This window comes from Erythrolamprus reginae, chromosome 10, assembly GCF_031021105.1.
Source record: "Erythrolamprus reginae isolate rEryReg1 chromosome 10, rEryReg1.hap1, whole genome shotgun sequence".
NCBI classification, from domain to species: domain Eukaryota; kingdom Metazoa; phylum Chordata; class Lepidosauria; order Squamata; family Dipsadidae; genus Erythrolamprus; species Erythrolamprus reginae.
The window spans coordinates 459,243-483,281 of record NC_091959.1 but is presented as its reverse complement, the minus strand read 5'-3'; the positions used below and the strand labels follow the sequence as shown (position 1 = coordinate 483,281).

Here is a 24,039-nt window from a genome sequence, read left to right as displayed (position 1 = left end):
TACGCCGCGGGAGAGGCCGCCCCCCCCTTCCCTGGCTGGCTCCGAGGCCCCGCGACCCCGCCCGCCCTCAGCCACCGCTTCTGCCGGGGGACGCGCGGCGCAGCACGGAAGAAGCACCGCCACCGCCGCCCGCAGGCGCCGCAGAGCCCGAAGTGTGGGGAGTCGCTCGGCCCCTTTGCCAGCGAGGGAAGGGCCCGCCTAGCCCCGCGCACGCAGCGCCCCCTGGCGGCCGGGAGGAGGGAGCGCGCCCACCAGCGCCGCCCGCGGGGAACCAGGGCCCACCTTTCCGGGTTGTTGTGCCCGCGCTGCGATAAAAGGCGCCGCGGGCGGGCTCCGCCGATCCCGCTGCAAGGTGGCTGTTCCTGAGCCGCGGCGGCGAGCCGGGAGGAGCTCAGAGGGGAGGGGAGCGGGGCCCGCGGGCCGGGTCTCCCTGCGGCCGGCAGGAGCATCGCGCGTCCCGGTCTGGGCGCTGCGCAAAGTCCCCGCCGGGCTGCCCGGCGAACGGCATTTCCCCAACGCGCCCGGCCCGGCCATCGGGAGCCCTGCCGCCCCCTCCGACTTCAAGCGCCCGCCCGGCGCCGTGCCGCCCAATCGGGGGCCGCGGCGTTCTGCGCAGGCGCGGGCGGCGGCATCCGGGTCCTGTGGTAAGACCGCGGGTGGGGGAGGGACGCCGCATTGTGTCCGAAGCTCCGCAAAATGGCCGCCGCGCCGTCTGGAACCGCCGCCGCCGTCGTCGCCACCGCACAGGCCCCGCCGGAGGGGAAGCGGATCGCGGAGCTGCGCGTCATCGACCTCAAGTCCGAGCTGAAGCGCCGCAACCTGGACACGGCTGGCGTAAAGACCGTGCTCATTGCCCGCCTCAAGCAGGTGCGCCCGGGGGGGGGGGCGGAGGGCGGGAAGGCCGCGGCGGCTCCGGCCTGGCCTGCGAGGGCCCCGGACAGCCAGCGAGGCGGCCTTCTGGGCCTTGGGTGGGCCGGGCGGGTTCAGAGGCCGCGCCAACCGAGCACCGAGGGTTTCTGTCCTTGTGGGCCCAGGAAAGATTGGCGGTTGAGTGACTGGGCTTTTAGGCCGCCCCTCTCCCAGCACTCGGGCGGCTTGCAACACGTAGCGGAACATGATATAACGTCCTAAATCCCATGAATTTCAGTTTATAATCTTAAAAGCTCCAAACCCATAAAAAGACCGTCATTACAGCCCCCTCGTCGGCCAAGGGCCTGGAGTCGAGTGGCCCCAAGCCTGGCGGCATAAGTGAGTCTTGAGACTCTTGCGGGAGGCGAGGTGGTGGGGGCGGTAGGAATCTCCGGGGGCAGCTGGGGCCCCCACAGAAAAGGCCCTTCCCCTAGGCCTCGCCAAGCGACATTGTCTAGTAGTGGGGTAGGCCAGGTTGGCTCTTCTATGACTTGTAGACTTCAACTCCGAGAATTCCTCAGCCAATCATGTTAGCCCAGGAATTCTGGGAGTTGAAGTCCACATAGATTTGTTGTAAATTGTTTTCACTTTGTTGTGAGCCGCCTGGAGTCTGCATACAAGTCTAAATGATAAATAAATGAATAAATGTCGTGGAAGAGCCAACTTGGCCTACCGCTGGTCTAGTAGACAGGACCTGGAGACGGCCGGCTCTGGGGGACCTGACCGTTGGCAGAAGTTGCTCAGGAAGCGTTGCAGGAGAGACTGGACTGACATTGAGCAGCGATCCCAAAGCTGCAAGGCCGCCTTTCTCCCCGGCCTGCCATTAGGGATCTTCCTCCAAAATGCATTTAACTTGAATGTCCTGCTGTGGGTGCCAAATGGCAATACAAATGCAAGTATAAAACAATCCGTTATTGTTTTCTATTAGGTTATAGAAGAGGAAGGAGGAGACCCTGATAATATTGAAATAGGTTCGACAGAGGCCCTGAATAAGAAGCCAAGCAAAGGAAAAGGTTAGAATTTAAGTAAAATGGTTTTGTTAATGATGATCAGCTGATCTGTTGGCTTACAGAAAAATATTTTAAAATGAGTAAAATCATCTTCTTGGGTGCTAAAATGCTGTCTAACTTCCTTGCCCTTGATGGGGAGGGCGGGGGAATGGCCACCAAGAGCAGTTGCCCTTCCGCACATATCCTGCTCCTCGGTGCTTTACCACACTCTCTGCAATGTCAGTACATGGGCCCCAACAGACTTGCAGAAGCACTGTGGCATCTCCAGGTGGATTGAAGAACCACGTCTTTAATCTTCTGCAGAAAATTGAAAAAAAAGATGAGGCTGTTTTGGGTTTCAGACATTTTTAAAATATTTGCCAGCATGCCATAATAAAACATTTCAATTAGTATGTCCTGGATTCTAGGTAAAAAGCAGGAAACAGACGAACTAAGTGGTGATGCTTCCATGGAAGATGACTCCTTGGTTAAGGTAATGCCATGAGAAACAAAGTTGGGCATGTTGAGCGTCCTTCCTGGGGAAAAGATCATTAGAGCGTCTGAGGCACATTCCTGGGTTTCCTCTGCACACTTGATAATTGCAGAGTTTTGTTGGATTTCTAAACAAGTTATGAGCTTCTAAACTGCTATCCTTGCTCTAGCAAACTATAACTGGACTGTGAATGTAAACAGCTGTGATAGCAGGGTATTAGGAAAACTCAGTTCAGGGACCATAAACAGCTTCCTGGTTTACTGGAGAAACCACTAAATTGGCCCTTCCCCTCTGCTGTGTCAAATGTTCATATTGAGAGGAGCGTGAACCGGAAACCCATGATGTAAGTGATCACCAAGGAAATGATAAATTGAAAGTCTACGGAGAGGGGCGGCATACAAATCCAATAAATAAATAAATAAAATGAAGAATTCTTGAATTCTGCCATGGTGCCTCATGTCGATAAGAAGAAATCTAATCTAAAGCAGACAGAGAAAGGGTTGGAAAATCAGGCACCCTACAAAATCCCTTAAACAGACGCTCTTCTCCCCATTTCTAGATCACAGAAGGTGGCAGGTGTTACATTCTAAGAAAGGCCACCAGGACATTATTGTTTCGTCCTACTGCAGTGTTGTTAATCTTTTCACTTGGTGATGCCTTGGATGGGGGGGGGCATGATCTTAGCTGAGCACCCTTCCCACTGTGGCAACCCTAATTGAGCATTGTCACTTGGCATTAATGGGTGGAGCATTAGATTTCAGTTTGGCTTTGGCTTCTGTTAGCAGGAGGCAAGGTCCAGGTTTGGCTTTCTTGCATATCAAATAAAAGCCATAAATGGTCATCTGGTGGCCAACCTTTGAATGTACATTTTACTTTTAGTGCTTCAGCAGGGACAGCAAGATAAATAGATGTGTCTTGCATTTATGGGGTTTAACAACTGATATTCTAAATTCTTTCATCACCCGGTGGAAGGTAAAGAAGTCCCTGTTTACTCCACTAGTCGTTGCCAACTATAAAGGGCTGATGCCCATCTCCATTTCAAGGCTGTTGAGCCAGCTCTGTCCGAAGACGTTTCCGTGGTCATGAGGCCAGCATGACATCATGGAGCGCAGTTACCTTCCCACCGAGGGGGCACCTGGTTACCTACGTGCATGGCACTTGAACCTGGGCTGCCGAGGTGACAAGTCCAGCACCTTGACCACTGAGCCACCCTCTGCCTCGATCTCACACATCCGTAAATATATATATTTCTTTTTTTTTAAAATGCAAGGAAGAATCCAAGCCGAAGAAGAAATTGTGTTTTTTTCTTTCCGAAGAAATGATGGCTGGAAGTCTTTGTCTTCTGCAGAGCTAGCGGGAGACCCCTGATGATGATGATGATGATAATTACTTGATGATCCTGGCTCAGCATTCCTTGCGCTTTGCTGAAATCGTAGTTTGTGAACTCCCATGTCGAATGTTTCTGTCTTTTTGAGAGACTACATTGGTGTGTAGTGTGCCTAAAAGTGGGGTGGGGGTTAGCTCTTCGTCCCAACCATCTTATTCTATTCAGCATTGTGTTGTCACCAGAGGAAGTTCCTCGTTTGCGGTGCTTTTGTGACGACGTTATCAGTTATAGCTTAGTTTATGGGGAGACAGTGATCCATTAACTAAGCTGTCCTGTGTATCGACTGGACTTCAATGTGCTTTGAATGAGCTCAGTTTTCTAAAGTACCACAAGGTCTCTGGAAGAAGTCTAAAATGGCAAGAGCAAGAGACCCCAGAGCCTCTTTTGGGGCTCACCCCTGTCTGGGCAGTGCGGCTACTTCAAAGGAAATCCCAAGAAGAGTTTGCCAGATGGCCAGGTCTTGTTTGGATGCCTTCCTGGCGACTCAGTGCAGAATCGGTTGTCCTAATGCAAGTTTAGAGTTAATACCTCAGCGTTTACATACTCGTAGCAAGGGACCTTATTTAGTCTGCTTTGGTTTATGTCTTCGTTTTAGAGTATCGATATTCAAGATCTGGAAGATGACAGTTTTGCTGCCACTCATGTAAGTTCCTAAATAGCTTTTTTTCAAAGATTTATGGAGAAGCTGGAAGTAGCTGCATTTAACCGACTGTAGCATAATAATACTGGCTGCTGTATCCAAAAAAGATATCTGTACCTCTGTGTCAGGTTATCTGATGCTTCTTATGCATGGTGGAGCCACTGCCTCTGTGTGTGTGTGTGTGTAGAGGATTGACATGCAGGACAAGCCTCCGTTTCTGACGTAGAATTTTCACAAAATCTGGTGTTTCTTTAAAGATTCATTTTCTATTGGCTTCATTTCTAGGTATCCCTGCTTTTATGGTGGGCCCTCTCCCTCTCCCCCCGCACACGATCTGCAGGGCACCTGATAAAATCAGGGTCCGAGGCGAGAGCTTTTGTGATCACCCATCAAATGTTGCTCACATTCTGTTGAAGTGAGGGGGAGTGAACGAAATAGAAGTGATTTAATCAGAGAAAAAGGAGCGTTTGCTGACTTTCAGTGCCCCTAGCCGCCTCCGTGTCCCCCAAGAAGTCTCCGGTGGCTAAAATGCTGGACTTAGCACAGACTCTCTGGTTTTTCCATGAGAATGCCTTGGTTTTCTGAAAAATTGGCCACAGAGAAGTAGCTGTGCCTCTCCCAGTTGCATCATACTCTGTGCTTTGAATGTCCCTTTCTACATAGTATAAACAATGGACTAATTGCAGCTGTGATCAGAGAATAAAAAAAATTCAAGGGCCTCTAGATTACGATAAACAGAAAACTGCCATTGAGTCCTCCCTGGTGTTCCAATAGCATCTCTTGGCTCCTCTAAATGAATGGCAGTTTGTTTTCTTAGTAACCTGAATATTCATTTCAGAATACTTACTTCTTTTTTCTTTAATTGGCAGGACGGAGAAGAGAATGAGAGAGGTATGTCTGAATTTCAATAGAGTTTTGAATGTACTGTACTAACATCCTTCAGGTTGTCCCCCCCACCCCCCCTTTGGAAATAACACGTTGCCTTGGTTTGCTCCTTAAAAGCCACCTCTGTAGTAAGAGCCACGGCCAAGGACAGTGGCTGAACCTCTGTTTGATTGGCCGTGTTCCTCCAACTTCACTGGATCCATCCATACAGACGGCCCCCCACAGGCCCTGCTGGACAAACGGTGCTAAAGTCTTCCGATTTCAGCCCTGTGGTAGATGTGGTAAGTCTTGATGTCTGCGCTGCACCCTGCACTGCAGGAGCCAACAGCTGCCCAGCCAAAACCAAATGCTCTTCAGAATGGAACTGGGAAGCCCTTCAGACTGTGGACCTTGCCCTTCTTCCATTCTCTGGCCATTGTCCTACCGTTCTTCAAAGCCATGAACGAGAGTCATCTCAGTGTGACACTCCTAACAGCCAAACTGGATGAAACTCTCAAAGACTCCTGTGAAGAAACGGCTCTGGCGAACTCCCTTCAGGATCTTGCAGATTGTGGTCTAAAGGACACGACGGGATCATGAAATGGACCTTTAACGGCCTTACTCAGGATTCCCACGAGTGACGGGCCCTCTCCAGGGAAAGCAAGAGTGCTGGGACAGGCCCCAAGAGCAGGACTGAGGACGCTGGCCAGCTGGCCTTTGGATGAAGACTGCCGGTCCAGGGTGAGCTTTGGCCTTTGGAGCGGCCCTGCAGCTGGCGACAAGAGCCAACCCAGAGGGGGTGAAAGCGTTGGGCTCCTGAACTGAAGAGGACGTGGAAACGAAGGCCTTGATTCCTAGAAGGGCAGTGGCCTTGACTTCGCCTCTAGCCGCCTCCTTTAGCCACGAAGAGGAGCTGGCCTATACCTGGAAGTCCACAACGGAGGCCAGATACTTGTATTGAAGAACAGGTGTCTCCCGGATGGAATCGTTGTCTGAACCCTGTCCAGGGTTGGTGGTTTTGTCTAGAAAATTTGTTTACCATGAAGAATGAATGATCCTGGGTTTATATGTTAATGCCCCTTATGTTCTTTCCCTAACCTTCCATCAGTTCTAATAACTGGCTTTGTATTTTCTAGGTCCTCTCTTCTAGCTTGTGCATATGAAAATGTTTAAACTTCTTGTTTTGCCATATTTATTCCTGTTAAATCCTCTTAGATAAAGCAGGTTCTGGTGATGGTACACAAGAAGTATCTAAAGCTCTTCTTCGTTCAGAAGAGGGCCTCGCTGAGGCTGATCACTCTGCTGCTCAGGAAGAGATGGAAGCTAACGCCGCTCTGAAAGAAGCTGACGATGATAACATATCGGTTACAATCCAGGCCGAAGATGCCATCACTCTGGACTTTGATGGGGATGACCTTCTGGAAACAGGTAAAAATCTGAAAATTACAGATTCAGAAGCAAGCAAGTCCAAAGAGGACCAAGATGCCATTGCGCCATTGAGTCTGGAGAAAGAAGCCAAAGACTATGAGATGATGAGCAAGAGCCATAAAGATGGTAAGAAGGAAGACTGCGCGACGGGAGAGCCTCTCAAGAAGGAAGCCCGAGAAAGCTCCAAGAGAGCAGAATCTGGAGACAAAGACAAGGACACTTTGAAGAAAGGTCTCTCGTCCACTGGGGCCTCTGGTCAAGCAATGAGGTTTGTCTTTCTATGTCCGTTCTTTAAGGTACTGCCAGCATTCAATAAGATCACTCTGCATTAAGGTGGTAGCAGCAAGAAACTTATAATTAGTATCTTATGCTCCTGCCTGTAAAATGTTTTGATGGCCGTAAGTTACCTGTGTGGTTTTTATTAAAAAAAAAATATCAGGATCTTCGTATAAGCATTGACGAATTGACAGCATTTTATTTTTTTTGTTTTTTCAAATAGTCAAGTTTTAAGTAGCCTTGTGATGATAATGAACAACTTTCAGTTCTGAGAAACACCAAAATGAAGCCAAGTCCCAGCCCTGAAATGTGGAGAAGATTGCCATATGTCCACTGAATAAATTGTCAGAAAACCTAGACCTTCAGGCGTCTTGGGGAGAATCAGTGCAAGAAGCCAGGATGTGGGGAGATCTTTTCCACCAATTGCAGTGCATCCCTGCTTTTACTGACACACGTCATTCTCCTCCCCCTCCCCCCCTTTTTAAAAAATGATTTGGTGAATAGTGTAAGATTCTCAAGGAGCAAGTCCTGCTTGTTCACTCTCTGATTTGTTCCTCCTCCCAGCTTGGCCAAGGAGTCTAAAGAGAGCAAGAGCTCCTCCAAAGACGAGAAAGGTAATGGGCAGAGCCCGCAGAGGAGGGAGTGGGGGCTTCTGACTCGGGGGAGGGAAAGGGGGAGAAGTCCTTGGGTGGGGGGGTGGAAGGCTCCTTTCTGACAGAGGGTTTGGCTGGGTGCTTCTCGTTGCCTGAGTTGGACACTGTGGACAGGAGGCGGCTTTTCACTTGGGAGGTTTGAGGTTTCTGAGGGTGGGTGGGTGGGTGGGTGGGGTCCCTTACTGTTGGAGTAGAGGATGTAACTGATCTCTGCGTTTCCAAAGAACGCTGGGAAAGAAAGGAATGGAGAATTTGGGGGGGGGGGGCGATTGGCTGCCCACTTGTGCTTTTTGTTTGGTGATGCTAAGAGAAAGCCCCCTTCCTGGAGAACGGATTCCAAACTTTCTGGTGCTGAAATTGGTTTCTCTAACGTGTTAGTGACCAGGACTTTCCTGCTGGACATCCCGGGTTGGGGCTGTTTTTTGCTCTCTTGCGTTTCCACAATAAGAGGAATTTGTGGAATGCAAAGCCACTAAGACAATATGGATGCTTAATATTAAGGGTTTCAAAAGGAGGTTTGGCATAGAGATGTTTCCTGAAGAGTGAATAGATGTTCTTTGTTGAGGCATGAAAAATAATGCTTTAATGGTAAAAAGTTACTGAAAGAACAGTTTTAAATGGTATGAATTAAATTCTTTTCCAGTTGTAAGTAAATTGCTTATACAAACTTTTAAATGGTGTGGCATATATCCTGCAATGCTGAGGTCAGCTGGTTCATAATTACAACTTGGAAAATATAAGGATAGACAACAAAAGGAAAGGTCCCTGGATCTTTTAAAGAAGTGGGAAGCAGACAGTTCTTCAAGGGGGGGGGGGGAGAAACTGCAGCTGGCAAGAAGGGGTCCATCCCCAACCTTTCCAGAGGGGGGGGAGGGTTTTGTAGTGTGCGCATACACTTGTGCAAATGCACCTTTGCTCGCCCGCCACTTGTGCAGGCAGCCCAATTCCCAGTGGGCTTCAGCCCGGGGGTTGGGCCCCCAATGTCTTTTCCAGTCCTGGCTTCAGTTGCCAGAGACCCAGTGGGCCATCTGGTGTAGTGGCCGGCTGGAGAGTTTGCCCTGGCCTGAGGGCGGCTCTTTTTGCTCTCGCTTGCAGTCAGGTTTTGCAAAGCTGGCAGAGAAGCCTCCCCACGTTTCCCCTTTTTTGGAGAAAGCCTCACGCCGGTTGTAGCTGTGTGCGGTGTGACACCGGTGCTGCATGTTGGACCTAATCGCAAAACCTCCAGTCTCGCCCCTGGTTCCCCTTACGCGTTGCTTCTGATCGGAAGAAGTCAGTTTTTGCTCCCCTTTACTACGCTGGTGATATCTGGGCCAATTGACCTTGAAACGTTCTTCTGCCGAATTTCACTGTAGGGAGTGCTTGCAGCGGGAGCAGCTCCACGAAGAACTTATGGGTCAGTGGACTGTCCTCCAACACTAAAGCTGCTGATCTGAAAAACCTCTTTGGCAAGTACGGCAAGGTATGGACGGCTCTGCCGGATGGACGCCCAGCCCCTCTGAGGTGGCCTCCAGGGTTGCGCCACAGAGCGGCATAAAGAAAAGGGGAATGTTGTGCTGAGCTCTGCTAACCACGTACAGGGCCATGGGCTGTGGTGTCCCCCCCCCCCTCAGGACTCTGTCACTAGTCTGATCAGCAGCCCAACCCTTGTGCGATTGTCGGGAGCTCATTCCACACTTGCCCAGGTGAATGGAGAGGGCAGAAGATGTGAGGCCATGAATGGGATGGTTTCCGTGGCTTTCCCACGTCCTTTGACCCATAGCTCTGGGGGAGGGCATGTTTATGCTTTGCTATGGAATAGGAAATGGTGTTGCTCTTCCTTCATGGGCTGTCAAGTTCTCTTGGTTGAAGAAGCACCGGCAGTCAAGGCTTGGGAAAGTGGAGTGTAAAATGCCACGTATTTTAGTTACCATGACTGAGAGGCACGTAGTGATGAAGGAGATCATTTACACTGCAGAAAAGGCAGCTGAGGGAAGAGAAGGGCCCCTTCTTCCTGGGGCTTTGCTCCCTCTCTCTCGTGAGCTTAAGCGCTTTGAGGGCACAGCATTGGCAGGAGCCATGCGCTAGGAGAATGCGTATCAGTGAAAGGGTGGAGGAGGTGTGCACACCTGCACTCGGGTAGTAACACCTTGCCATGAGGCTGAAATAGTGGCCCTCCTCACCTGGCCAGGCCACCACGTAAACAAACAGGCTGCCTTCCTGCCTGCAGTGGATTCCTGGGGAAGAGCCCCCCCCCCTTAACACTCTTCCCTTGGCCTGCATTCCTGCAAAGGGGCTCCAGGGAAGGTGGGCAGAGAAGGGGCGGTGGAGCCCCCAAGACAGACCAGCTTCTCCCAAATGGAGACGGGCTGCTATAGGGACGCCTTGATGTCAAAATGTGCTTCATGGTTGTTCTTGGCTCTTGTAGGTCCTTGCTGCCAAGGTGGTCACCAGTGCCCGAAGCCCTGGGGCTAAGTGCTACGGCATCGTGACCATGTCCTCGAGCACCGAAGTGGCCAGGTGCATTGCCCACCTCCACCGCACAGAGCTCCATGGGCAGCAGATTTCTGTTGAGAAAGTAGGTGGGGGGACGCAGGGTCAGCCGTCTCTACAGCGGGGGGGGGGGGGAGGAGGGGGGAGGGGAGGAAAGGTGGTGCCTCTGTGTTGACTTTAAGAGCAGCCTGCGTGTGTTTCACTCAAGAGACCTTGGGCTGCCTGGCCGGCCCTTGGCCAGGAACCCTGCAGAATTGAGGAAAGGGTCTTCCTGCCCAAGGCCTGGAGATGCGCCAGATTTGAGAAGTGGGCTAGGGGGGCCACTAGCGGCTCTCTCGCAACCCTACGTTGCAGGGGAGAAGCTCCATTGTGAAGGACTGGCCCCGTTCTGGCCCCGGTCGGTCAGGTGAGGGCGGGAGCATTCCAGACCGGTGCAGAAGGATTCTTGGGGATTTGCATTCAAGACTGGATGCTCCCTTTTATTCCTAGCCATGCATGCATATGAATATGTGTGTGTGTGTGATATCGCTACAGGTCAAGGGCGACCCTTCCAAAAAAGAACTGAAGAAAGAAAGCGATGAGAAGTCTGGCTCTGGCAGGAACCCTGGAGAAAAGAAGGCGGCAGCGAGCGACAAAAGCAGCAGGTAAGAACTCTGCTCTGCAGCACAGACACCCGAGAAAGAATCCATGGCCTAGTCATATCTAAGCGAATCCCCTCCCTTCGTTCTGGAAACAAGTTCATCGCCCAATGTGGCCCCCGCTCCCTCCTCTCTTTTAGCAGAACCCCCTCCAAGAAGGAGGACAAGAAAGCTGATAAGTCTGAGAAGAAAGACCACAAGGACATGAGGAAGCCCAACGGGAAGGACGAGAAGAGCGACAGTGGCTCCCTCTGCACCAGCCAAGAGCCTGCGAAGACCCCCGAGGACAGGAAGCGGCCAAGTACGTCTGGGGGGCTTCCTTGCCTAGGAGCCGGGGGAGGGCAGCAGTCCTTGGCCCAAGGGCCAGCAGTGGCCCTGTGCTCACCGTTATGCAGTGACAAGCTGCCCTGGGCTGCAGGGAGGGGGAATGATTGGGGGGGGGGGTGCTTGGGGAATGGAAAGTAAAGACTGAACCTCCTCAAGCCCCAAAGTCACTCAGCTGGAAGTAGGTGGGGGGGGGGGGGGGCTGCACACTATAATAATAATAATAATAATAATTTGTTAGATTTGTATGCTGCCCCTCTCCGAAAACTCGTGGCAGTTCTATTTTTATTATTAGCATTATTATTAATGCGATTTGTAGGCGGCCCAACTCCTTACGGACTCAAAACAACTTGCATGGACTTGATCCGTTATGTGGGGTGGGCAGCACGGGAGAGTGGTGAGGGGAGTAGAACTTGGAGGTCTGAATTCTGGCTATGCGCTAATGCAACACACTTGACCTCTAATAAAACGATGCCTTTCTCAACACATGGGATCATTTCTATTTTGAGGTTCAGGTTGTAGCTGGTCTGGCACCAGGTCTTACTCCAGTTGGCCATTCTGGGCAGGTTGCTCCAGGTGTATTGGACTTGGTCCAAAGGCCCAGGGCTGTGGTCCCCACCTCTAAAGAGACACATTCAGCGTGGCTGGAGGGGGCAGCCAGTTGTTTTTCTGCAGGCAAAGTTGCAGATCCATCTGGGTTTTTTCCTTCTGTGTTTAAATGTGCCTCTCTTTTTTCTAAAGGTGTAAAAAGTCCAAGTCACATGGTCATTTTAGACCAAACCAAAGGAGATCAGATTCACCCGAGGGCCATAAGAAGAGGGAGATTTGAGAAGGTAGGTAGAAGCCTCAGCAAGTGGGAGTGGAGGGAATAAGTCTCCTCTTGACACCTGGAGGGGGAGGGGGAAAGATCTGCAAATACAGAGTTCTGGGGTCAGTTTCCTGGGAGGCAGAGACCGTCGGATGAGCTGTCCAAGACCTTTCCGTCCACCAGAGGCAAAGCTCCCCAAGGGCTTCTCCAGGACTGGACAGCACGGCCCAAAACATTTCTTCTCACAAAATGCTCTTCGTGTCTGAAATTAGAGAGTGTGTGTGAGAAATGTTCTCTTTTCAACTATCTTAAGGGTGAAACTTCACAAAATGGCTATTTTAATCTGTATTTTAACAATAACAACAACAACAGAGTTGGAAGGGGCCTTGGAGGTCTTCTAGTCCAACCCCCTGCTTAGGCAGGAAACCCTGCACCACTTCAGACAAAGGGTTGTCCAACATCTGCTTAAAAACTTCCAGTGTTGGGGCATTCACAACTTCTGGAGGCAGGCAGTTCCGCTGATTAATTGTTCCAACTGTCAGGAAATGTCTCCTTAAGTCTAAGTTGCTTCTCTCCTTCTTTGGTTTCCACTTGAGAATTGTTCCGAACCCTCAGTTGAATGTGTTTGAGGGTGTTTGAAGGATTTTTCATTCAAAGCAGCATCAGCACCGAGCTTTGCTGTTGGGATAGTTCAAAGTGAAACATTTTGCACCTCTTAATTTCCAATGCACTAGTCCATAGTAAGGACTTGAACAGCTGCTGCTAAACCCGCCCTTGTGTCACTTGTCTCCAGCCCCCTATGTTAAGGAACAAAGAGCGTTTCCTTCACGACAAAGCGAAGTTCAGAGACTACCGAGGCAGGAAGGACATTTTGCCTTTTGAGAAAATGAAGGAGCAGCGCATGAGGGAACACATTGCGCGACTGGAGCGGATACGGCGTGCGGTGGAGCTCAGAAGGTAACAGGCCTCCTCTGAACCTTCCCCAGAGACAGGTGAAGCCAGAGGAGGAGGAGGAGGAGGAGGAGAGCGCTTGGTTCCAGGCCACCCTGGGCCCCAGGGAAGGGCAGGGGCAAGCGTGGGCTATCCACAGCTGGCGTGGCAGGAGGGTTCTAGAGGCATCCGGTAGAATTTCTCCCCCCCCCAGGCCACCTTTTTAAACTACGTCCTGGGAGCCTAACTATGGCCTAGTATCACTTGGAATATCCACCAGGGTTTCCTTGTGGTCGCCATGGTTTCCCTTGTGCTTTTAAACATTGGGGTGTGCCTTGTGAGTCCTCCGGCTCCTCTTCTCCTGCCCTTCTGAGCCCCACGTTAATCCGGGGTGCGCTCTCTCTCTTTTGCAGGCGAAGGGAAATGGCGGAGCGAGAGAGGCGGGAGCGCGAGCGGATCCGGCTGCTCCGGGAGCGTGAAGAGCGAGAGCGACTGCAGAGGGAGCGGGAGAGGCTGGAAATAGAGCGGCAGAAGTTGGAGCGGGAGAGGATGGAGCGGGAGCGCCTGGAGCGGGAGCGCATTCGGATCGAGCAGGTGCGCCTGGGCCCCCCCCTTCATTTCGGTTCCCTCGCGGATCCTCCGATTGTGGCGCAACAGCGGGCACAGCACTCCAAACTCCCAGCTCCCTGCGGGGCGTTCGAACCTCGGGGCCAAATGGCCGTTTTGTCTCTTCGGCTTTGCTGGAAATGTAGCAGCCGAGTTTGCGGAGAGGGGCGGCATATAAATCCAATAAACCTAAACGTGGGGGCTGCGTCTCTGTACCCGAATGACCCCCTGGCGGCTCTGGGTGCGGATCAGCCCCCAGAAGCAGCGTTGCCAGTGGCCCCTGGTGCTATTCTCACTGCAATACGTGGGGTCAAATGTTGGCATGGCGCCCCCGCCCACCCTACTCAGTGTGGACCATGCGACTCTGGGAGCGGGAGATGGTGGAGGGCTGGTGCCGAGCGAGGGCCCCTCCCCAACAGGCCTTTTTCCCCCCCCCCCCTGGCTAGGAGCGCCGTAAGGAGGCGGAGCGGATCGCCCACGAGAGGGAGGAGTTGCGCCGCCAGCAGCAGCAGCTCCGTTACGAGCAGGAGAAGAGAAACGCCCTGAAGCGGCCCCATGACGTGGACCACCGGTGAGTGGGTGGGTGCCAGGGGAGGCGATGGCCCCAGCAGCGTGTCTGGGCGTCCGGTGGGCGTGGCTGGTGGGTGGGCGGCTGGGCTGAGGCCTTTGCTCCCTTGCAGAAGAGACGAGTCCTACTGGAACGAAAACAAGAAGATGACTTTGGACACTGACGCCCGCTTCAGCCATGGCTCTGACTACAGCCGGCAGCAGAACCGCTTTACGGACTTTGACCACCGGGACCGGGCCCGATTCCCCGAGGCCTCGGCAGTGCAGCCCTCGACCTTTGAGAGGTGGGTGCGGAGGAAGCTCTGGGGGTCTGGGAGGCCCAAGAGGGCAGAGAACGGAGGCCTCTTCCGAGAAGGGCTGTCATGGCAACAGGGTGAACTTACCGCTTTGAGATTCTTTCATTTGAATAAATATAATGCTGGCAAAACAGTGGACTAGAACTTGCCTTGGGACATATACACCGTGAATTCCCTTTCGCAGGGGGCAGCGTACGACCGGCTGCACAAACGGAGCAGACTCGCTCAGGCGTGTTGTGTGAGGCTGAGCGTTTGTGTGGGGGGAGGCCCAGTCGCGTGTTGCTCTCTCCTGCCAGGGATGTCGCTTGGCCAGTCTGTCCGAGTCGGCCCCCTGCCAGGCTCCCACCCCTGCTGGGCCATCGTCCCCCAAGGTTGAGGCCCTTCCATCCCTTTCCTTCTCTGGTCAGGCGCGAACGGTTTGTCAATCCCAGCGAGGGCAAGAAGGCTCGTCCGACGGGAAGGCGGGAGGAGGCTGCCTTTGAGAGGTACCCCCCCAAGACCTTTGAGGCCAGAAGAAACGAGCCCCCACAGCCTCGCAACGAGCTCCGTGACAGCGACAGGAGGGAAGTGAGGGGAGACCATGACGAGAGGAGGACCGTGATCATCCAGGAGAGGCCCAAGATCCCTCACGGCCGGCACCCGCGGGACTCCGGGCCCAACCCCTCCCGCCAAAGCTCTTGGAAGGGGGAAGCAGGCATGAACCCCGACAAGCGGGACGCCAGGTGAGGGGGAGGCCAGTGCTGAGGGGGGCTTGGCTGGGCTACCTCCCTCGCTTTCGGCTCGGCCCTCTGGGAGGCAGCCGGGGGTGCCAGGCTGACTCCTCTTGTTTCCCCAGAGAGAGGACAGAAAGGTCCGGCCGAGAGGTCTCTGGCCACGCCGTGAGGGGGGCCCCCGCAGGCAGCCGCAGCGGCGCTTCTGGCTACGGGAGCAGAGAGATGGAGCGGGGCGTGATGGAGCGGGGCACCGGCGGGCAGGTGAGCAAGACTCCCTTGCCTTCCTTTGGCCTGCCTCTCTAGCCCCCAGAGCGGCCACAGGGAAGGGGGTGAATACGGTCAGTGCCGTACACGAATTGCCCTTGGCGCATGCTTCCCTGAAGCCACTTTTGAGGGTCAGCAGAGGCCCCTTAAAGGCACCGTTTCTCCCGCCTCTCTGGCAGTGAAGCCTCGACCTCCCAGCCCTGCCTGAGAGACAGGCCCTGCAAAGCCTCCAGAGCCCCCCTGCCCCCCACCCCCATTGGAGCTTCAGGGGTCCCAAGGGGGCCAATGGCCGCAGGACTCTCATGCCTGGACACACCCACCCACACCCCCAGTCTGTGGAGGCCAAGCATTTGCGTGAGACTGACCAGCTCTCTCCCAGGCCTTCTGCAGGGTTCAGCTGGTGTCCTGGTCTCGGATGACCCTTCCTTTCCTTCCTTCCCTCCCAGCATTACAACGAAGACCGCCACGTGGTTGAGCGCCATGGCCGTGATGCCGGGCCGAGGAAAGAGTGGCACGGCCCCAACTCGCAGGGCAGCAGTTACCACCACGACGCAAGGAGGATGGGGGAACCGAACCGGAGGCGGCACCACGTCTTCTCCCTTAAGGTACCTTTGAGGCAGCTCCCCACCACCACCGGAGACCCTTGGGCGTGCGTGGCCGGCCGCTGTGGGCAGGGCTTGGGAGGGCAGCTTGGCCCGGCTGTTGTTAAGACTCCAGCCTTCTTCTTCAAAGGCTCACGGCTCTTTCTCTTTTAAATTTATTCCAGTAATTCTTCCCCCATTGACAGAATTACACCAAGGGATTTAAGCGCTTTAAGAGTGGACCTCCCTGAAGACCTTGAGCCCTCTCGCCTGCCCGCTCTTTGGTTTCAAGATGACCTAATTGGAAATCACTTGTGAACAGAAAGCTTCCGATAAGAAAACTTGTTCTTTTAAAGTTTTATTTTAACATAGTTCCTTTTCCCTCCCTTTGGAGGCATCTTAAGTAAAAGTTAGGCTGTTGGGTTTGGGGGTGGGGGGGGTTTCACGGTCTCTTCTGAAGAGCGCTGCTCCCTCTAACTCCAACGCTGCTCTAGGCGCTGCCGGGGGGAGAAGGTGGGAGGCAACGGCTGGGCCCCCCTGTACAGAACCCCCTTGGCTTCCATTGACCAGCAGTGGCTCTGGGAACATCAGGCTTGGAAATTAGGTCCTTCCCACAAACTATCTATGGGCAACTGAAGCTGCACATCAACCCGCCCCCCCTGCCCCCTTGCTTTTTGGTGTGTAGGAAATGCCCCCCGCCCCACCCCAGGTTTTGATTTCTGGGTATTACGTAACTATTTTTGCAGAACTTGTTACACCAAGTGGATTGTTACCCAAACCGATGTATCTCCTTTCCAAATAAACTTCATAATCTCTATAGTACCTGGCTGGAGACCCCCACCCGCCTTCATGAGTGTCGTTTTCCTTGGCAGTACAAACGGACGGAGGCCGTTCCTCTCTAGAGAACAAGCTACAGGTATAAAGGCACTTTCACAAAGCGTCACTGCCTGCTTCCTCACAGAGATTTGCTTATTATTAATTCCTGGCCAAAATACACCTCTGGCGGTTCCCCTTGGCCCGTTTGTTCCGCCTGTTCTCGCCCAGGTAGAGGCTGGGGGGGGGGGCAACGCTCGGCACTCCTGCATGAGGCTCCAACTGAGCCCCACCCAGAGGCACCAAGTGGCAGCCTGGCCAAAATAGCTTGGGTTGCATTGCATTTCCTCTGCGCGCTTGCGTGGAGATAGCTGCTGACTTGTGGAAAACTGCTCTGGCCTATTGACTGGGGGTCAGCAAAAATGCTCTGGCCCATTTAGGGGCGAGGTCAGTCTCAACTGGTGACGGCCTTGGCCAAAGCAATTTCCTTCCACAGGATGCTCAGATACCACATAAACGCTAGGACTTGAATCAATTTTTATTACATGAGAAAGTCACTTAAATCTGTTAAAAATTATAAATATATAGATATAAAAATTAGACGAGACTAGCCACAGGTGTCAGCTCAAGACATTAACGGATGTTTGACAGTGTTCAACAACAGAAAGCAGCTACTTGCTGATCACAGTGTAAATCCATGCAACGTGATTGGCTAAAAAGAAGCTGGTGATTGAGCCACAACTTCATAGTCCATAAATAGGGAGGACTGGACAAAATGCTCTCGGAAGCCTGGGTCACATCTGAGGCAGAAGGCCACAGCTGCTGCCACCACCGCCACCCCTACCATGCCAAACGAAAGCCCCTCGGAGGCTCTGCAGCGGGCGATGGGACGGAGCAAGGGAGTTGGCCCGAGGGCCCTTTGCCTTCCCCTCCAGGGGTCTGGGCCTCCCGTGCTGCAGGACGGTGTGGAAGGGAGGCCAAAGGGCTGCTGGGAAGAGCCAACCGTCCAGTCATTCTGGTTATGGAAGGGGGCTCCCATCACAATGAACATGATTTGGGGGTTTTCAGCAGTTATCTTACAAAAGTATTTGGCAGTGCTCGAGGGCTCCCCACAGCAGGGACCCTTGGCCAGCTTCTCTGTCCCAGAGGGCCCCTTGGGCATCTCCTGGGCACCTGCTACCAAAGCCCTGGTCCCCAGCGGAGGGAGGCAGGCCATGCTGGGCTAAGCACAAAACAGGGGCGTCGTAAGGCAGGGCAGCATCATACGGAGGCAAAGCAAAACGAAACAACCAAATTCCTGCAGGTGAAAAGGCAACTTACGCCGACAGTAACTTTGGGGAGAGGTAGCCAGTGTGGAGTCCGCTAGTAAGGCCTCGGGGGCCGCCCTCCAGCTGCGGAAGCAACTCGACAAACCGGGGGTGGGAGGGGGGGGTTCTTTCAAAACTAAGCGCCCCCTCCTGCCACCAGAACTTGCTGCCTGGCTTCCATTTCCAGAGTTTTCCCAGCAGAGGCTGCCAAGCCACCACAGAACTGAGCTGAGCTGCTGCTTGGCACGAAAGACCCCCTTCTTTTTACCCAAGAACCGCACAGCCGACACAGCGCAGCAGACAAAAGACCGACCCCGGGCACCATTTGGGCCAGGCCCCTTCTCCTGAAACTGGCAGAGGCAGGCAAAGGACCTGGAGACCGGCGACGTCCTTCCTTGGCTCCCTCTGAACATGGCTACTCAAGCCAGCGGGCAGTGTTTGAGGGAGTCCCGTGTCCCACAACGGTCAAACAGCAGGCCAGAGCCGCAAGGCTGATCAGTCCAACCAGTGGTCGGCTCTCAAAAGTGATTAACACGGGACAGCAATGAAAACGGACCAAATAAGCCTGGAAACGGGTGAGGGATCTGCTCACAGCAACATGATGCAAGCCACATTCATTTCTGCCTCGTCCCAGCAGTGGACCTCTCGGTGATCTCAAAAACGCACACACGGCAGATGCAAACCCAAACCTCGTTTGTGGAAACAACGCCGTTCAAATTAAATGTTTCGTTGTCCTCCGTCTTCAGGTGTAAGGCAAGGGGGGCTAGAGACCGATCGCTGCCTTTCTAGCTTGGACTCTATCCCCAAAACCTCAGGAAATAATATTAAGCTACAGGTCCTCAGTGACATTTCAGTCGCCTCCTTCCCTGTAGTTGGATTGTCACATTCTGGACGGGTGGTGCCGTGGGGCTCAAATCTGAATACTGATAGCAAAATCTGGCCTTGTGTCCAGTCTTTAGGAGTACAGCAAAAATTGTCTCAAGCATTTACAAAGTGCTATAAAGTTATGGGGAGGATGGGGGTCGCTGCCCTTTCTTCCTCACAAAAAACGGGTTAATTCCAGCCGCCAGGAATTCTCTCTCCGGTGGCCGGTGGGTCTCCGTGGGGTCTTACAAAAGTCAGAGACGGGGTTTCTCCGCAGAGCCCAGCCACGTCTCCAAGGAAGCAGCGAGGGCCACTGGGGCCCAGAGGATTCATCTCCCCTGAAACGGCCCCCCCGGCCTGATACAAACAACGGACCCACCGGCCACACGTCGTGGCTGCTCACCCTTGATGCCACTCAAGCCGCTGTCGGCCCCTCCCTTTGGAGAATGGAGACCGTCCCGCCCTCCCTCCTCTTGCTTCAGGGGGTTCCAGAGCCTGATTCTTGGCCACGGCAGCCGTGGAAGCTCAGGTGGGGCCCCCCCTGGAGAGGCTCAGCCTGCCACTCAAGGGACACTGCCCCCCCTCCCCCTGCGAGAACTCTGTCTGTCAGGCATCTTCTCGTGATGATCCAGAGATGGCCCCGAGGCAGGCGGTGGGCTGCGTCTTTGCCACTGCGTGGGCACACGCTCCCTCATCTCCCCCCCCCCCCGCTCCATTCCACAGACCCCTCGGCCAGGCTGTGTCCTCCAGGGGGCCATCGGCTGGGGTGGCGGGTGGACCTCCCCCACACCGGGGCCCCGGTGCTTCAGGCTGGACGTGCTGGCCTCCAGAGCCGCCCTTCCGCTACAGGATGGTACAGGCGCCCTTCTCCTTCTCCCGTGGCTCTCGCTCCCTTCTCTTCCGCTCGCCGGCCCCGGGCTGCCTTTCCGCTGTGTGAGGGCTGGCATCCTCCTGGCCTTGCTGTGCGAGGGGGAGACACAAAGAGGAAGGCCGCTGCTTGCTTGCCCCCTCAGCCGAGCTTCCACCAAGCCAAAGACCCCCAGATACAGACCTGAGGCTGAGCCACCGCTGGAGGGTCTGCAGACGTGGCAAGTCCCACAGACGGAGCAACCGAGGCCCCAGGCAGCTTTGGGATGGAAGGAGGCTTTAGCAGAGCAATTTCGAGATCGGGAAAACAACACTCTCTTCTCTCGCGATTCCCCAACCACTCTCATGAAAGGACAGGCCACGAGGAACACGGTCACCAATGTGGCCCTCAGGACACGCCAAAACCGGGGCAGAAGATGAACCTGGGGGCCACGCGGTTGGAGCCAGCGCTGCTCTTTGCCCTTGAATGCCCAGAACCGCTTGGAGATGGGGGGCCAGTGACCAAAGGTGGGGTGTTACCCGTGGAAAGTGGCCCTTCTCCAACGGCGACCGAGACCACAGTTGCCCCTAGGCCTTTACCTGGTCTTCGTCGGGGGTGGCAGTGGCCGTGGCGGGGTTGGCCGCTTGTTCTTGCTCCTGGTAGTACTGCGAGGCCTGCCGGTCTTCTTCCTCCTGGAGCTTCTTGGCCAGCTCGAGGTCACTGAGGTCTTCGGGGAGCTGTTCCCAACTGAGGTCTTGGCTTTGCTGCTCTTGTTGCAGAGATAAGGCCATCAGGTAGTCCTGTGACGCAAAGCCACCAGCAGTGACCATGCTGGGCACTTTGGCCCTCCCACAGAGAGGGAAATCTAGGAGCGCAAAGAAAGCCAAAAGACGGAGGACCCTCCCCCACGGGTACCTGGTCGATCTGATCCTGTTGCCCCTGGTACACCATTTCCGGGTCAGAGGGAGGCCGCAGGTGGAATTCGGAATCGCAGAAATTCCCATCCCCGTCCACGTTGTGCAAACTTTCCCAAACCACCTTCTCTTCGGTCAAGAAACCCTGGTCGGTCACCAGGAGGTAAAGCTGGCCCTGAGGAAAAAGGGGAAGAAATTCCCCCCCCTCCCGGTCAGCTGAGGCTGAGAACGGAGACAAGCAACGCTGCCACCCCCTGCAGGGCTCTCCAGAATCCCACTTGGGGGAGGGGAGTCTCCTTTTTTGACCAAACCGCCACTCCGCTCGATTGCTCCACTCTGACAGCCACCGTAGTGAGCATAGGGCGCACCACTTCCTTCGTGAATGGAGGCCTTTCCTGGGCTTGCACCCTGCAGGCAACCCCAAACTATTCGGACAAGCTTGTACATCAACCTTTGCCCCATGCAAGCTCCTCCTCCCCCCACCCCCCGAGGAAAAAGGCTGAGTGACCCGAGTTCCCCCACCCGCACAGCAGCAGCAGCTCTCCTCCCCTTGCCTGGGAAGAATGCAAGACGGAGGCTCTGCCCCCCAGCCACGAGGTTCACCCCCCCCCCGCCCTCCCCTCCGAAACAAAGCTGGGCTGCTATCTGAGCCATCCCTCCCCACACCACGAGCGGAAGCCCTGCTCCCTTCCTGCTTCCTGGGCAAAAAACAAGCAGCCAAAGCCCAGCCAGGAAACCTCCCAGGGAAGAGACCCCGGGGGGGGGGCATGTTCCTCCTTCCGGCTTTGCCCCATGTTCAGTGTGGCTTCTGTCCCATTCCACAGGCTGCAGGTGTGTGTGTGTGGGGGGGGGGCAGCTATTGTTTTTGTTGCATGTTTCTGGTGCCAGAGCGTTTGTGGGCCTCTTATCTGAGCTGCCTGGGCAGGAAGGGGCTCAGCGGGTGAAGCAGCAGGCGGAGAAGGCCAAGAGAGAGGGGAGGGGGAGAGAGAGAGAGGCCCAGAGCAAAGGAAGCCTGGAGAGAGGCACCCCAGGGAGGAAGGGGCATGCAACCCCCCCCCCCCATCCTTTGCCTTAGTGGGCCCTCGGGCTGCTACGCCAGGCAGACACGGCCGGCCTGCAGGTCAGAGGCAGCCCAGGGCCACTGGCTGACCAGGCAGTGCTGGAGGCCGGCCAGGGGAAGGAGAGCGGGCCCCCGTGCAGGCGGCTACCTTGTGCTTGGTCATGGTGCTGAAGTGGTTGTTTCTGAAGAAGACACACAGCTCCCCTTCTTGGACGGTGGATGTCAACTCACACAGGCCGTGGTAAGTTAACTGCGTGGCCGTGCTCCTGAGGAACTGCTCGGCTATGGAGCCTGCCAGGAGACACCGCCACGTGGGAGTGAGTGCGCCCACCCTCAGCCCCAGGGCCCCTCCCCCGAGGAACCACTCCTAGCGCAACCTCCTGGGCCAGCCACCCGCCCTGCCCTGCGTAGGCCCAACATAGGCCAGAGGACGAGGGCCAAGGGAGAGCTGGGGGGGGGGAGCAGGAACCGAGGGAGGGAAAGCACACGGGGAGCCCCAGCAGGCGGGCGGACATGAGCGCTCCAAAGGCAGCCTCTTTCTGGCCAGCTGCGCCATGGAGGGAGGCCAACCATGATGCCGGGCCAGAGAGCCGCACCCACCTTCCTTCCTCAGCTCGCTGTTGTCTGACTGCTTACAGCAGATAATTTTTTCCACCAACTGGTTGTAGCTGCAGTTCCCAACTACTTTCACAATGTCTGCAATCTGCAGCCAAAGGAAAGGGCGGCCGTTGGTACAACCCACAATCTGCCCAGCCAAACGGACAGCAGCAGAAAGTCCGGGGGTGGCCGGGGCAAATCAGCACTCCAGCGGCCCCGTCACTCACTCAAAGGGGCGGCTTCTCTCAAACGCACCTCGAGAGATTTGGGCCACAATGTTGAGACCCACATTTTGGTGGCCCCGGTCACCCTGCCAGCCCCGCCTGTCATTCAGGGAGGATGAGGCAATGGCCTGCTGCCTCAAGAAGGCTGGGAGCCACCACGGCAGCCCAGGAGCCCTGGGCCTGTCTCCCCTCGTCCAGCACACTGCCTTCCCAGGGACCTCACTCCGCAAAAGCCTCCAATGGCCCTGTTCTTCCAGGCATCCAGCGCCAGGGACTGGGCTTTTTCTTGCTATTTCTTGGGCCTCTCGCAAAACTTGCTCCACGTGACTTTTAGGCCCCTTTAACAGCTCAGTTGTTTTAATTGCTTTTAAAAGCCTTGCTAAATGGAAAGGCCTCTTGTTGCTGGTGCTTTTAGTATTAAATATTAAAACAGTGCTTCCCCACCATCACACTAATCCCATCAGCAGCCTCGTTCTTACCTGCGGGTCTACTAACCACCCGTGATACAAGGGAATGTCCAGCAGATCGAACACTATGCATTCGGGCGTGTATTCAAATAATCGCACCCCAGAGAACCTCACGTTCACGTCCAGGCCGGTCTGAAGCTTGTGCAGGATGGCCATTGCGTCGCTCACGTTCTGTTAGGACCAAAGTAGTGGAGAAACGGAAAAGCTGAAGTCAGTGAGTGCCTAAAGAGACCACACGCTTCGTCCGCCCTGCATTATGCAACCTCCAGGCCACCTCACGCGACCACTGCTTTCACCTTAGAGAGAACTACGGGACTTGCACTGCAAAAGAGCCGGACTCTTCCGAATCCCTTTGCTGCCATCTACGAATCGCGGGCAGTCCTGACCTACGCGCCCACGATGCTGTCCGGTGTGCAAAAGGGCTCCAATAAATAAATAAATAAATGGAAAACCCCCAGGGGCTGGAGGGGCCACCACTGCAAATCGAGCTTTTTACCTGCTCATAGTTTAACCGCTGGATTTCAGAGATTTCTTTTGGCTTTGAATCCAGGATGTAGTCTCCTGCAACAAGAAACCCCAAAGGCTCCTTGGAAAGCCGCCACGCCCGGACCCATTCCCGGGCCCCTCCACCCACCCACCGCCCTCACAACCCAGCGGACGTGGGGGGGAAGGTGCCGGTGGCCAGGCCCGCTCCCTCCCCCGGTGCCCCTGCGCCCTCCACCCACCCAGGTACTCCATCAGCTGCTCGGCGGTGATGAGCTCCATCATGGGCGGCAGCTTCACCTTCCAGCCCAGCAGCAGCGCGTTCATGACGGCCAGCAGCGGGCAGGGCCCGTTCTCGTTCTGCGTGACCACCGGCGCGCTCGACTCCCGCCACCGCACCCACTTCAGGTGGTACACGGCCTGCGGCGGCGCGCGCTCCCGGGACGGCGACGGGGGCCGCTCCTCCTGCTCCTCGGCCGCCGCCTCCATACCGCCGCCCGACCGGGGCCGCTACCGCCCCGCCGCCATGACAGGCGGAGGCCCCGCCCCGCGGCTGGGAGGGCGTGGTGCGCAGGCGCAGTCGGGGCGGAGGCGCACGTGTGGCCGCCGCTCCTCCCCCCGCGTCCTT

At 55.1% G+C, this 24,039-nt stretch overlaps 2 protein-coding genes across 6 annotated transcripts; one reads left to right on the top strand and one right to left on the bottom strand.

Annotated features, from left to right (window-relative positions):
* The first annotated feature begins 591 nt into the window (after nucleotides 1–591).
* On the top strand, nucleotides 592–16,654 carry SLTM (SAFB like transcription modulator). Of its 4 annotated transcripts, none has more exons than XM_070762894.1 (20): nucleotides 592–867; nucleotides 1,838–1,922; nucleotides 2,327–2,391; nucleotides 4,374–4,421; nucleotides 5,288–5,309; nucleotides 6,498–6,978; nucleotides 7,551–7,600; nucleotides 8,992–9,098; nucleotides 10,044–10,193; nucleotides 10,643–10,752; nucleotides 10,890–11,047; nucleotides 11,812–11,903; nucleotides 12,672–12,835; nucleotides 13,222–13,402; nucleotides 13,861–13,985; nucleotides 14,095–14,265; nucleotides 14,685–14,999; nucleotides 15,113–15,251; nucleotides 15,701–15,859; nucleotides 16,021–16,654. In XM_070762894.1, exons 1-20 carry the CDS (start codon nucleotides 697–699, stop codon nucleotides 16,021–16,023), a joined length of 2,796 nt encoding a protein of 931 aa, XP_070618995.1. In that variant the 5' UTR covers nucleotides 592–696; the 3' UTR covers nucleotides 16,024–16,654. The 4 variants fall into 4 exon arrangements, with proteins under 4 accessions (XP_070618995.1, XP_070618993.1, XP_070618992.1 ...); XM_070762892.1 differs by having other exon boundaries at nucleotides 594–867; nucleotides 16,042–16,654; XM_070762891.1 differs by having other exon boundaries at nucleotides 594–867; nucleotides 10,887–11,047; nucleotides 16,042–16,654.
* Nucleotides 16,655–17,168: 514 nt separating this feature from the next.
* MINDY2 (MINDY lysine 48 deubiquitinase 2) lies at nucleotides 17,169–23,985 on the bottom strand. 2 transcript variants are annotated; one of them, XM_070762900.1, is made up of 10 exons: nucleotides 23,654–23,671; nucleotides 23,425–23,489; nucleotides 23,225–23,330; nucleotides 22,941–23,099; nucleotides 22,241–22,343; nucleotides 21,789–21,931; nucleotides 20,582–20,755; nucleotides 20,266–20,466; nucleotides 19,871–19,945; nucleotides 17,169–19,779 (listed from the first exon to the last, which is right to left on the bottom strand). In XM_070762900.1, exons 3-10 carry the CDS (start codon nucleotides 23,288–23,290, stop codon nucleotides 19,663–19,665), a joined length of 1,038 nt encoding a protein of 345 aa, XP_070619001.1. In that variant the 5' UTR covers nucleotides 23,291–23,330; nucleotides 23,425–23,489; nucleotides 23,654–23,671; the 3' UTR covers nucleotides 17,169–19,662. The 2 variants fall into 2 exon arrangements, with proteins under 2 accessions (XP_070619001.1, XP_070619000.1); XM_070762899.1 differs by lacking the exon at nucleotides 23,225–23,330 and having other exon boundaries at nucleotides 23,654–23,985.
* Nucleotides 23,986–24,039: the final 54 nt, after the last annotated feature.

Excerpts from the sequence above, each read along its gene's own strand:
- SLTM (XM_070762891.1), top strand. The coding sequence starts at position 697 with ATGGCCGCCGCGCCGTCTGGAACCGCCGCCGCCGTCGTCGCCACCGCA. Across the intron at positions 2,392-4,373 it reads AAGATGACTCCTTGGTTAAG|AGTATCGATATTCAAGATCT; the intron begins GTAATGCCATGA and ends TCTTCGTTTTAG. Across the intron at positions 5,310-6,497 it reads CGGAGAAGAGAATGAGAGAG|ATAAAGCAGGTTCTGGTGAT; the intron begins GTATGTCTGAAT and ends AAATCCTCTTAG.
- MINDY2 (XM_070762899.1), bottom strand. The coding sequence starts at position 23,900 with ATGGAGGCGGCGGCCGAGGAGCAGGAGGAGCGGCCCCCGTCGCCGTCC. Across the intron at positions 20,467-20,581 it reads AACAGGATCAGATCGACCAG|GACTACCTGATGGCCTTATC; the intron begins GTACCCGTGGGG and ends TTTGCGTCACAG. Across the intron at positions 19,946-20,265 it reads CCACCCCCGACGAAGACCAG|CTGCCTGGGGCCTCGGTTGC; the intron begins GTAAAGGCCTAG and ends TCCATCCCAAAG.